This window comes from Oryzias latipes, chromosome 2 (genome assembly GCF_053564925.1).
Source record: "Oryzias latipes strain Hd-rR chromosome 2, Olatipes_Hd-rR_3.1".
Lineage (NCBI taxonomy): Eukaryota > Metazoa > Chordata > Actinopteri > Beloniformes > Adrianichthyidae > Oryzias > Oryzias latipes.
Window position 1 is genome coordinate 49,130,717 of NC_136238.1, and position 13,909 is coordinate 49,144,625.

Consider the following 13,909-nt stretch of genomic DNA (forward strand, 5'->3'; position numbering starts at 1 on the left):
GCAGATCAGAAGAGTCCAGCAGAAGCAGAGAAGAAGAACATTCAGGAACATTCAGGACAACATGCAGCTGCTTCAGGAAAGAAGTCCAGATGTGTGAAAGTCAAACATCAGCCTGTGGCTGCATCCAAACCAACTGATGTTTCTGCAGCAACAGCAGAAAAAGTCCACTTCCTCTTTCTGCTCAGCTCTTCTCCAAACAGCACTGAATCATGGGAGAATTTCAGCAGCAGGATGCTGGAAAGTCTTCCTCCCAGTTTTCAGGAGAGGATCTTCCAGTCCTTCTCTGCTGCAGCCCTTCAAGCAGAGACTTTCAGCTCCAACAGATCAAAGCAGAGAGAAGAAGGAAGTGATGAGGAAGAGTCAGCAGCAAATGTTGGACATTGATCCCTGATCAAGCATGACTTCAGCTCTGAATGAAGAGTCAGAAGCTGCTGGGAGCTTTGATGGATGATGTGATGATGTTTGTGGATGAAAAGGTGAGGATGTTTGTGGAGGATGTCTGTCAGAGCAGCATCCAGCTGCAGCAGGACTCTGTCACTGTCTGCTCACAAACATCAGCCGCTGGACTCTCAGCTGCATCTGCTGAAACGCAGCAGCAGGACTCAGAGTGCATGTGAGCGTGCACGGCTGCTTCTGCTGCACGTGCTTTAAAGGAGTCTGTTGGAGCAAAGACACAAAGAAGGGCTGATGGCTGCAAGCAGAACTTTGTGGAGAACAAATGTCAGCAGACAGCTTTGAAACAAGCAGCTGCAGGAAGAAAAGAAGAAGTTCTTCTGCAGATCTTTGAAGAGAACAAGCAGCTGCAGGAAGATGCTGCTGCAGACCAGAATCTGGACATTTCTGCTCACTGTGGGTCAACACAACTTTGTCATCATATTGATCTGAACACAACTGAAACATGGAGTCTGACCTCAAGGTCTGCAGTCTGCAGTCTGGACTCTCCAGAAAACCACACAGATGAACAACTCCTGAATCCTGCAGGTTCTGGTTCCAGCTCAGGTCCAGTTCTGTCAGATTAGACGGGTTTTTCTTCAGAGCTGAGACCAGAACTTCACAGCTGATCTCTGACAAACTGCAGTCCTCCAACCTGAAATCAGACAGAAAAGTGTGTTCAGGAGCAGTGATGCAGCTGGAGGTCCAGGAACTTGGTCCATTCAGTCAGGTGGGACCCGCCCTGATGACAGACTGACAGATGACATTTTCACTGTTTGCTCATTTCTGTTGGATTTGGACCCAAAAACATGATCAGGAATGAAAATGACATAGACTAGAAATGACTCGAAATGAAGTTAAACCAGACGAGGAATTGAAATGTCATTGATCGTCAGGAATTATTCATGACAAAATATTTACAACTCAAAAGATTTAAAGATTCCATTTCAAAATCGTCAGATTTAAAATAAATAAATAAATAAATAAATAGACACAAATTCCCAGGACGTGAGGATGGAGGACTGTGAGGACGGAGGACTGTGTCTCTGATTCGGGGGAGGAGTTTAACTGGAAACAGGATGGGGGGGGGGGGGGGGTCAGTCAGGACACAGGGAGGAGGAGACAGAGATGTGACTCCACTTGGCAGATGTTCCACATTTATTCTGTTGCTGATTCATATTCCAAGTCAGTCTGTAAACAACTAAAGATCCTCTCATCACTACACAAACAGCACAAACTGACCTGCTGTCAATCAAATAAAGTCCATAAAACAATTAAACTGAGTCTGTCATTATGAACATAAACTCTTTATAATATGCTAAATAGAATTCAATCTGCTTTAGTGCAGGAATATCTAGTGTCCTGGATTTTAGAAGCAATTCAAAAACCTTCCTACAGTTTATTAACATGTAATTTTATGTAACCTCACAAAAAAACAAAACAAATATATTCTTTTCTAAATAATAATTTATTTATGTTTAAGATATTTTTACAGATTTCAGATCAATCCAACTTTTCACCAACAGCCTCAGCTTTGATGTAGACTTTGGAGGCTGACCTGGAGGCCGTCTATCAGCGTTTAGTCCAGTGATGATTTCCCTTCTCCTGGCACCAGCATAGTAGACCACTTTTCCTGCAGCTCCAGCTATCTGAATCTCCTTCATGTAAGGAGAATCCTTCTCCCCCTTCCAGACTGCATCCCTGCCCAGCCAAGAGATGAACTGTGGAATAATAGCTCTGGTCCATGTACAGCGTCTAGAACATCCACCAACTTTTCCTTCATGGAAGGGAGGACCATCTGACAGATCTTTACCAGCACAAGGCGGGGGTTTTCATTCTGTCTCAGGAACCCCCACAAGCTTCAGATTCCATCTTCTTGTGTCAGATTCAAACTCATCCACTCTTCTTTGTAGAAGTTTAACAGGCATCTCCAAGGAGTCTACTTGATGTTCCAGAACAGCCATCTTGGTGCTAAAAGCTTGTGAAGGAATTTGTTTTATTATTATCATTGCCTAAATGTATTTGGTTAAATGTATGTTTAAACATTAACTCAGATTGACCTTTTTACCTCTTCTGAAAACAGTTCTGTGTGTTTGTTCATCTGCTTCTCATCCCAGCAAGGAAGAGAGGGGGTTTTACGAGCTGATAAGGGATACTGTTTGAAGTTAGAATCTACCAAATGGGTCATTTGATGACACCCCTAATGAAATTTTTCTCTTTGTCTTGAATTGTTACCTCCTTCTTGTGTTCTGTGAAGAATAGTTAGAAACTGCCTGTAACTTTTATTACACTAATGGTTTAAACTTAATTCACTGAGCATGTATTGTCATCTCAAAATTGTATTACATTTGAAGAAAGCACAGCCAAGCTATTGTTTTCACAGTTTATTCTCATCCTCCCTTTTTCTGTGCATGTGTGATCTGCTGAGCAGGCCTCAGACTTATCTTCACTTTAGCCTTGGAGTTTCTCTCCAGAAGTAACCTGTGGGCGTGATTTTCACACGAGGTCCATCGGACGATCTTCTGAATATGCAAATGCAGGGTTTTTATACCAAAGCCCATCCCTGAGCTCTTTGGTTCGGACTTTGAATGTACCATGTTCATGTCTGTCCCCTTCGTGTTTGTGCGAAGTAAAACCTCCACAAAAGATAAGTAACTGTCTCTGAGTCATTATTCATTATTTCTGTGTGTAAAGGCCCGTACACAACGGGACGAATATTCGCCAGGCGTTATTCGCCAGCGTTTTTCGCCGCGTCTTTTGTGTTCACACCCAGGCGATTTTCGCTGACGATGAGCCGACCGAACATGCAATTTCCTTCCCTGACATTAGATGGCGCTTAATGTAAACAGAAATACTCCTGTACACAAGGTGGCGCTGCGCAACTTTACGATTCTTAAAGTCGCTTTTCACTCAGAAGAAGAGAGCAAGTATTTACGCGCTTGTCAGAATAATACAAAGAAAACATGAATATTTCAAGCATCAGTAGCTCCAACTGGTACTTGGTAAGGGGATATTTTAGAATGTCCGTCATTATTTCTTCGCGGCAGTGTAGACGCTACTTGGCGTCTATCTTCTTCGCTGGTATGTGTGCTCAGCAAGGCAGTTTTGTGTTTGAGCGCCCCCAAGTTGTGTTTTACTGTAACTTCAGAAGCTCCAGACACGTGTGCAAAAGCGCCATTCTCATTGGTCGAATAGATTTCGACGCGACGCGTCGAAAAAAAAAAACGAACCCGAGGTGTTTTTTTTTTTGACGCTTTGGCGCTTGGCGTTTTTTCGCCTCGGTGTGCACACTCACATTGGTGCCCTTTGTTTAGTCACGAGGCGTTAAACGTCGGCGAAAATCGCCGGCGAAATTCGTCCCGGTGTGAACAGGCCTTAAGAAACTGACGGGGTTACGAACTAAAATTTAATACAGTCCTTTCTAGAAAATCCAGTTTCAGGCATGAGAGTAGAAAAAATCTGGAAAAATAAATAAATAAATAAATAAATAAAATAAAAAATGAAAATTGTGAAAAAAACACATTGAAAGTGAAACAGACAAGAACTGCGTCTCATTTCAACAGCACCATGAGCAGGCTGACTAATGGGAAAGCTTGGACGGAAGGGAGTGGAGCATACTGTATGTGATTCTGGAGAACTCGCACAAGAGAATCACAGGTGACATTGTTTCCACTATCAGCCCCGCAAGCAGCTGCAGCTTACAGCAAGTGAGTGAGGGTGGGGGGCTGATCAGATAAGGTGGTGAGGTCTGGGGAGAGAAGTAATTTTACTAGAAACAGAAACTAAATTTCCCAAAAAATTTAACCTGAGTTTGGGCCAGTTGGAGTTTAGTCTTACTGCACTTATTGCCCTGAGAGTTGAAACTTCGATTATTATAATTAGTACTGGAGCCGTCACCACTTCAAATGGTACTCTTGTAAGACCGAGTTGCAAGAGTTTGTATCAGTTTAATAAATACAGTCCTTCACAAAAAAAAAAGAAAAAAATGATGTTAAGAGGAAAAGGGAAAAAACTTGAATGGAGTAATACTTTGGGGGTTGGTTTGGAAGAAACTGGAGAGTCATCTAAAGTTGCAGAGACATTTCCAATCATTGACGTGTCCAATCCCAGAGCTGGAGAAGATGGACAGAGACCTACACTTCTTGTGTTTAGGACCTGGACATTAGAGGATGTTAGGAAGGCAGTGAGGGGAGTTATCTCTCACGGGCAAATGATGGAAGTTCAGAGAGCTTACCATCTGAATGGCATTAAATGTCAGCAGGCATGTATGACTGCTATGAAAGCAGACTGGGCAAAAGTAAAGGGAAAAAGGAATCCTATGAATGATGACGATCCACCCAGACATCTTCCGCATAACAGTCTAAGAGTTGATTCAAAGTCTTACACTTTTAAGACAAAGAATTAGAGAAGCCTTTCCAATGAGACCTGATTATGGAAAGATTGGTTAAACTAAAAAAAAAGATGGAGAGTTAGTGTCTGATTTTATAGTCAGATTTGAAGAAGTTTTTAAAGCTAACAGTGAACTCAGAGATAATGATAATGATGAAGGTGCCTATAGACAGCAGCTGAAACAAGCTTTACTGCAAGCTATGAGGACTTGAGGAGGTGATGTGCTAGTAACCTCTCCCTCCCGAAGATAGGTACATATCCATCATGGCGTGTCCAACTGGGCTAAGAGACAGTTTATTTTGTTTACTGTTCCTGCTATTCCTGACTGGAGCAACCACATGGATTTGGTTCTTTTGGAATCATTATCCACCTCCAAGAAGAACCACCAATGAGGACAGACTAAACATTTCTCGACGATGGCTGAGTATTGATGAACATGATGTTTTGAATAGTCCAAAAATGAACATAACTCACCTGTATATGACAAATTCTTGGTATAGGTATGTTATGTTACTGGCTAAAGAAATGCATAGATCTGATTGCTATGTTGTTCTGTAATTTCAACTTCATCCCTACATCCTAATTTACAGGCAAAGCAATTTTCTGAGTGGAAAAGCGACTGTGTTATTGAATATAGTACCAGAGGGTATATTAGTACTGGAGCCGTCACCACTTCAAATGGTACTCTTGTAAGACCAAGTTGTAAGAGTTAGTATCAGTTTAAAAAACTGAAATTGAAAAAATCATTAGCTCCATATGCTAGTGTGGAACCAGGAACTGTGTTTCCACATTGCGTAACTAACAATGGCACAGAGTTTTTAAGAACTTTGCCGACAAAGATGTGTCATGAACTTCTTGTTCCCTTCACAGTCCAGATAATCAATGACAGAGTTTCCCATGGTTATGCAGTTCTCTGCCCCAGAGGACGTTGTGTTGAATCTAATCCAGATTTAATGCCAGGTAACAATGGTACTTATGTGGTTGATCAAATGTTTTGGTTATGTGGGCAGGCCCTCTACCTCAGTCTGCCTAGAGACTGGAGTGGGATTTGTGTTTCTGTAAAGGTCACAGGTCACACTTTCATAGTTTCTGCAGTCCATGAGCCTCACCTGCACCACAGACGTAACCTTATTGATGTCAAGCCACATGATTCCATGTGGGGATCAGATGTTCCTGAAGACCATAGACACTGGAATACGGGGCAAAAGGTAACTATGGCATTGTTTCCCTTGGTGGGAAATGCTAAAAACGCTCTCAGAATTGAGACCATTGATTATAGATTAGGTTTATTTTTGAACGCTACAATTAAAGCATTTAAAGGCTATAATGAAGAAATGTCAAGCATGAAACTTATGGTTCTACAGAACAGATTGGTTTTGGACTTATTGGTTGCTCGGGAAGGAGGTGTTTGTAAAATATTAAATGATACCTGTTGTACATTTATTCCTGACAACACTGATGAAGGTCACAGCATCACTGAAGCATTACATCAACTTGAAAAGGTTCAGCAGGCAATGCAGGATGACAGGAAACCCCAATCTTGGGATTTCTTCTCCTGGTTTGCTTTTAGTTCCTGGTGGCAACTTTTGTTAAAAATAGTGACACCTATTCTTATGGTACTGATCATATGTTGTGTGTTCACTACGTGCATTTTTCCTTGTATCCAATCTATGATTTCCAGAGCAGTGAATGGTGGAGTACAAAGTGTTCTTATGAGTCAAGAATACAACTTGTAAAATAAACAAGATGACTGTAATGATTTTGAAATTGAAATGACTTGAAAAAAAAAAAGAACTTCTCATCTGAGTGTAAATTGAAAGTGTTATGAAAATAAATGTGTCACAGAAAACTGAAAAGAGATGTGATATTGGATGTGAGATGTTGACATTTATCAATGATAAAAAGGAGGGACTATGTGAGGGAAATTGTTTTATTATTATCATTGCCTAAATGTATTTGGTTAAATGTATGTTAACTCAGATTGACCTTTTTACCTTTTCTGAAAACAGTTGTGTGTTTGTTCATCTGCTTCTCATCCCAGCAAGGACGAGAGGGGGTTTTACGAGCTGATAAGGGATACTGTTTGAAGTTAGAATCCAACCAAAAGGGTCATTACATGACACCCCCTAATGAACTTTTCTCTTTGTCTTGAAATTGTGACCTCCTTCTTGAGTTCTTAATAAAAACAGCACGAGGAGAGGCAGACCTTTGAGAAGACAAGCGTGGCAGACGTTTTCTGTCACTCTTGCTCCTCTCCCTCGTGCATGAGAAACTTGATTCTTGTTGTGGTTTGTTGTTTCTAATTGTGTTTTTCTTTAATGTCTAGATGCATTTATCTGACAACATGTAAAAGAATATTGAATAATACAAATTGCTGAGTAAATTTAGAGAAGTCTTCAGTCCGTTCCTAATGTCAACATTCTTCCGGTTTGTTTTAAATGTCCTTCAAAGTCACAACGACACAGCATGAAACCTATACACGGGTCCGTTGAAATGTAAATAAAAATAATTAACAAATAGCAACATACCTTTTTACGAGATCTTCTATATGAAAAAAGAGAAACTCACGTCACTTCACGTGACCCACGTCAGCCCGCATATATTTATGGAAAAGATCAAACGCGTTCAGATCCTTTGAGGAAAAGTTGAACGTAACAAACAAACTACAAACTGCATGTCTGCAATAAATGGATATTATGAAAATAAAGGGGATATATACTGCTAGAAATGTTTTCAAAAATAAATTAGTCCACAATCACTCCTATTTTATGGTATTTTCTGCGGAAAAAAGTCACATGACCCACGCGCACGTCTGCAGATATGAATGAAAGTTAACGTGTTTCTCCAATGTAACAGAGCCTTTGGGAGAAAAATTTGAACGAAACAAGCAAACTACAAACTGTATGTCCAAAATGAAAGCATATTTTAAAAGAAAATTGTATTTTTCTCACTAGAAATGTTGTCAAAATAAAAATTCTCAAAATATCTTGTTTTATGGGATATTCCACCGAAAAATGAACGAGCATCCGCCATGTTTTTTGTTCACGGCAGGCAAAACCTCCAAAGTCACGTGATCCTGAGAAGGCTCGTAGAAAATGAATAGGAAAATGAAACGTATCCGCCTCACAGTTTAGGGGGCGTTTTTGTAAAACTCTCACGCATTTCCATGTGGACAAATGTAGCTACTACACATTTTAGGATGAGACCGGGTTGTCAATAATCATGGAGAAAATAAAGGAGCTTGTTTGTTATGATTTTGTTTTAAATTAGTTCTTGAACTAGATGTACCAAAACACTGAAAATGTTTTTATCCTTTGACTGAAAAAGCACTCAATGATGATCAAAGCTGCTTCTAGAAGAGAGAAAAATGTGTGATGGTGGTTAGATGGTGATTTCGTTTCTTTCTATGTTAAACGTTTGGATAATTATTATTTTTGTGAGTGATTATTTAGTTTACAGCCTTTTGCTTTTAATATCACTTTGGCTGAACGACATTTTGGGTCTTAGTTGAACATTTGGAGACGTTTGACAACAATAAATAAAAATATGCTTAAAATAAAAAATGTCTCTATTTTTACATAGAGTTTAGTCTGTATTCTTTTGAAAATCTTCCCAACACAAAGTTTCTATCAAACAGCTGTGAGGATGGAGAGAAAGAGAGAAAGAATCAGGACAGATGGAGGACAGAAACAGGTTGGTCTTATTGTGGACATTCAGGACAAAGACAGTTAAGACCAAGGCAGTCATTTTAAATATTATTCTTAATTTAAAAAAAAAACACGCATTAGAAAGATGTTTAATTATTTAAAACAGTTAATAATCCTTGCTTGGCCGTAGGATTTAATATTATATCTTATTTAATATTTATCATATTTGCCATAGGATTTAGTGGAGAAAAAAACAGACAAGAGGTGAAGCAGACAGACATGAGTTTGGTGATCATCTGATATTAAAGAGAGCAGAGATGACTTCAGGGAGGAATCATTCAACTATTAAAGTCACAGAAACCTAGATGCTCATTCTGGTTTAAACTTCTGCTGAACACCTGTTCACTTCTTTTAGGAAAACAAGAGCAGACATACATGACAAGTCAGTCCCAACAGAGAAGAACGAGGAGAGATGATCAGATGATGATGATGATGATAGAGAGAAAGAGAGACGATCAGCTGATGATGAAGAGGGAGAAGAACAGAGAGGAACACAGGAGATGCTGAGGCATTTGATGTGGTCAAACGCAGCGACTCAACATTATAACTTGCTAAAATGTTTTTTTGTTATTTAAATAATCAATATAATTCTGAACTTCATGGATGTTATGTTCCATCTTCTTGGCATTTAGCACATGAAACAGCAGCCATTTTGATCCAAATTTTCGGTCCCGTCTCATCCAACCCCGTAACATGTTTTAATGTTATGAGATTGTAATTTTTGTGTTGTTAGAAATATACAATTATTTCAATAATAACCATATAATTCAATCAAAAATATCATATTGCATGCTGAATAGATTTCAGTTCCATGTAAAAGTTTGGAATAAGATGGCACCAGCAGCAGAAAGGCAAAGGAGATTCAGGGAAGGCAGGAATGAATCTGATCCATCAAGAAGGAGAAATACCTTCTTAGAGCAGGAAAGATGGAAGAAGAATGTAGAAGAAGAGAGGAAAGAAATGCTCAAAGAATTGATGACTTCTTAGAGTCTAGATCAGGTAGACCTGGGTGGTATTCCAGGAAGCACGTTTAAACTAGTTAAAGAATTTCCGGTCATTGACATAAAAGATTAATACAGTAGGGGTGCTATATAAAATAATCATCCTCTCTTTCACTCTCACTCATGGTGCTGACTTACAAAAAAAATAGATTTATCTTAACTGAAGCAAATTATTAAGTTAGATCAAAGTAAAAGTTTAATTTTCCAACATCCATATGTGGTCTTATCAGCCTCTCACGGTGGAAAAAGTATTATCTGAGCTTCTTCATCCACTAAATCATCTTCAAATGGACACGCCATGCTGCTTCACCTCTCTGTAAACAAACTAACCTTCAACTAAACCTGCTCCAGACCAGGTTATGTTCAGAGCATGAGTTGCTATGGCAACTTGACATACCCTGAAACATACCTCCATTTCTGGAACCAAAAGCTGAGGTTACCTACTTCCTAAGCCTCAAACTTACCGTGAGAGCTAGCATAACCTGCTTTCTGGAATACCCCCCAGCTGCTCTGTTCAGAGACACGTTCACTTGTGTGGAGCAGCAGTTTCATTCTAAACATGAAATGAAAATATGTGGCGCTGGGCGGATCTCCACAGATCTGTCCAAGTGGGGTTAGTGCACGATTGAGCATCAGTACGAGCACAATTGATTAATCCACGGGCACAGATCTGTCCGTGCGCGTGGTTTATCAGATTTTTTTAACCACTGTCACCTGGGGGGCTCTGTATTTTTCAGCATCTTAGGGCTGAATGTCTTACTCTTTAGGACCCAGCAGCGTATTGACTGCTGCAGCTGCAGTCACGTGATTTGTTGTAACTGCAGTGGAGAGTCACAGCCATGCATGTGCACACACACGCGCACACACACAGAGGGAGGAGTTCTGTTCTCAAAGTGAGTCAGCAGTTTGTCCAGCAGACACAGACGTTGGAGTTCCTCCATTTTCTTCTTCTTTGGTGAGTCTTTGTGTTAAAGTTGTTTTCTGTTCTCATCATGAAGCTGTTGTGTTGATCTGTGAGGAAAAGAGCAGCAGACAAACACAACAGGGCTTCCTAAAAACATGGCGACTTCTTCCAGAAACTGTTGATTCAGTTTGATCCGTGGATGTTCTTTCAGGCTCCAGATGTGTTTTTAGAATGAGGGGGGGGGGGGGGGGGGGCTGTTAGACACCATGATGGCGGCGTGAAGACGTGTTTCCCCACAGAGCAGCAGCATATGAGGCAATTCCACAAAAATGGCACTAATTATTGAACATAATTGCTCAGAAAGCTATATATTCCAACAGCTTATTATATACAAGGAAATACGAATTTTCAAACCTTAATAATAATGAAATTATGTGTTTTACTTCGAAATAATATCTGTTTTGTTCATTTCACACCGACCAGGGGCGCTAAAAGTGGGTTTGCAGTAGGGTTGGGCGATGTCCCCTAATTTGGCCGTTGACGATGTTTGCTGTCAACCATCGGGATGGACGATGACATCGTCGGGGGGGGGGGGGTATTTTTAAATTTCTCGTTCTTATATAACTGCTATTCGTTATTTTGCTTTTTTCATTTTATTTCCCAACTAATGGTTAATCCGCGATGATCCAGTATAAACTGAGGGAAGTGACTTTAACAGAAAAAGTAACAAGCAAAATAGAAAAGAAGTGGTCCGCTCCCGCACTTAACTAGCGAAGTGGACCGGCGGAGGGCGGATTTACAGCTTTATGTTTGATGGGAAGGGGGGGGGGGGGGTACATGAGCGGTATGTGTGGGAGATTTAAGACTGCGATCCGTCCCGCAGCTCTAGGGGTACAACAAGCAACCGAACTCAGAACCGGGTCTAAACGTGTGTCTGAGCACAGCTCGGATCGTCAGCACACACACACAGCGGTTTGAGTTTCAAAGCAGAAATGTCGCTCAGTCCTTAGAAAACATTCAATCAATCACGTGGATTTGTGTTTCCAGTCGTGTCCCGACTAAATAAAGGCTGATGCTATTCACAGGATGCAGCGCCACCCAAAGCTAATGTTGTTAGCCCGTGTTAGCATACTGCTAATCCTGGCTACGTTCAGAAAAAGCACTGACCACACGGATTAAAATTCAAATGATGAGCGAACAGGTGTTTCATAATAACCGTAACATTATTAAAAGCACGTTTAGAAGATCGTCTCGTATTTTGCCGAGCTGACATGTCAATGTATATAGCTGCTCGCCGCTGTTATCGTTTTGTATTGAATTGTTACCTTCAATAAAGTTTGGAAAAAAAGCCGCTCGGCGGAAGTTGTATCCTCTTCCGGTTTTCAAACTGCGCATGTGCGAATACTGCGCGTGTGCGAATGATTTATTCCGACCGAAATTGTGACCTTAGTGAACGTTTTTATATTCTGAAAACATTTTTCTGGGCCCATGTACACGGTTGGATTCTAATCCGACCATTGATCCCATCAAGATATTTTGTACACGTAACCGCGGCTTATGATGTCGACGCGCAACGTGGCGGGGGCGTGGCATCACGATGGTGGTCTCTCCATCGGGATGTCAGTCACCCATCACGATGGACGATGATATCGTCCATCGGCACAACCCTAGTTTGCAGTAATTGCGTCGTAGGGGCGCCGGGCTACAAACTGAAGATGGAATAGTTATTTACAGTTCCTATTTTTTTTATTTCACAGCTCTTTGTGCACACACACACACACACACACACACACTTACACACACACACACACACTTACACACACACCAGTGACGTGCGGTGAGGTCAATGGCTGGTGTGGCACTGACTCAGATTTACAATGAAAGAAGTGAATATTATTGATTTTTTTTGATTATTTAAAATTCATTTAAAATATATAACATCTTCTATTACGAAACAAAGAAATGTGTCTGATGTTGGGATGTAAGAACAACAATTAGGCATAGGTTTCATCTCTTTGGGCCGTATGGTTTGGGAGTTATTGAAAAAGATACAGACAGACAGACAGACGGACGGACAGAGAGACAGACAGAGAGACAGACAGAGAGACAGACAGACAGAGAGACAGACAGAGAGACAGAGAGACAGACAGACAGACAGACAGCTTTATTCATCCATTTGGGAGGTTCCCGCATGGAAATTGACATCTCCATCGCATACAGCACTGGTTGGCATACATATAGGAAAAAGGGAAAAGCAGCACAGTGACTAGAAAAAAATAGGAAGATTAGAACAGTAAGAAACAATTTAAATATCTTCAGACAGTATATACAAAAAAAAAGGGTCATTCAGGCCCTTTCCCTTTCCTTTTCCGTCTTCCTCCCCCCTCCTAAGTGGAGGTTGAAGAGTTTGATGGCACGGGGGACAAAGGAGTTCCTCAGTCTATTAGTGCTGCACCTTGGGAGGAGCAGCCTCTTGCTGAAGGTGCTTCTCTGGCTACTGATAATCGTGTGCAGAGGGTGGGTGGTATTGTCCAGGATACACGTTAGTTTTTTTAGTGTCCTTCTCTCTGCCACAGTAGCCAGAGGGTCCAGCCTTGTGCCGACCACAGAACCAGCCCGCCTGATCAGCTTCTCCAGCCTGGAGAAGTCTGTCTTTGAGGTGCTCCCCCCCCAGCACACCACAGCGTAGGTTATTACACTGGCGACCACAGACTGATAGAAGATCCCCAGGAGCTTCTTGCAGATGTTGAAGGATCTTAACCTCCTCAAGAAGTACATCCTGCTCTGGGCCTTCTTGTACAGCTGCCCCGTGTTGCTCGTCCAGTCCAGCTTGTTGTCCAGCCACAGCCCAAGATATTTATAGGTCTGCACGACCTCCACCTCCTCCACTCCTATCAGAACTGGTCTGGGGTTGGGTCTGTCCCTCCCAAAGTCGACGACCAGTTCCTTAGTCTTGGAGGTGTTGAGCTGTAAGTTGTTTTTGTGGCTCCAGACAACAAAATCATCCACCAGGCTCCTGTACTCCTCCTCCTCGTCGCCACTGATACACCCCACGATGGCTGTGTCATCTGCGAACTTCTGGATGTGACACGTGTCCGAGTTGTAGCAGAAGTCCGCGGTGTACAGGGTGAAGAGGAAAGGGGAAAGTACAGTCCCCTGTGGAGCTCCCACGTTGCTGACCACAGTGTCAGATGTGATGTCCTTCAGCCTGACGTACTGTGGTCTGTCGGTGAGGTAGCTGGAAATCCAAGCAACCAGGCACGGGTCCACTCGCATACTGGAGAGTTTTTCCTGGAGTACAAGGGGCTGGATGGTGTTGAAGGCACTGGAAATGTCCAGGAAAGTAATCCTCACAGTGCCTTTTCCCTTGTCCAGATGCGAGTGTGCTCTGTGTAGGAGGAAGAGGATGGCATCCTCTACTCCAACCTCTGCCCGGTAGGCGAACTGTAGGGGGTCCTCAACGTGCAGCACCTGGG

General features: G+C 41.7%; 2 protein-coding genes across 5 annotated transcripts in view; one reads left to right on the forward strand and one right to left on the reverse strand.

Annotated features, from left to right (window-relative positions):
- Window positions 1–519: 519 nt before the first annotated feature.
- Window positions 520–13,909, reverse strand: part of LOC144988961 (NLR family CARD domain-containing protein 3-like) — a 204,062-nt gene continuing 190,672 nt past the window's right edge. For all 4 annotated transcript variants that reach the window (XM_078940396.1, XM_078940400.1, XM_078940395.1 and 1 more), the window contains one exon: window positions 520–1,087. In XM_078940396.1, coding sequence (XP_078796522.1) covers window positions 535–1,087 — 553 coding nt within the window. In that variant the 3' untranslated portion in view covers window positions 520–534. The remainder of the gene's footprint in view (window positions 1,088–13,909) is intronic.
- LOC144989066 (NLR family CARD domain-containing protein 3-like) overlaps window positions 10,348–13,909 on the forward strand; it is a 45,819-nt gene continuing 42,257 nt past the window's right edge. Inside the window, exon 1 of the mRNA XM_078940940.1 lies at window positions 10,348–10,484. The gene's annotated coding sequence lies outside the window, so the exon portion shown is untranslated. The remainder of the gene's footprint in view (window positions 10,485–13,909) is intronic.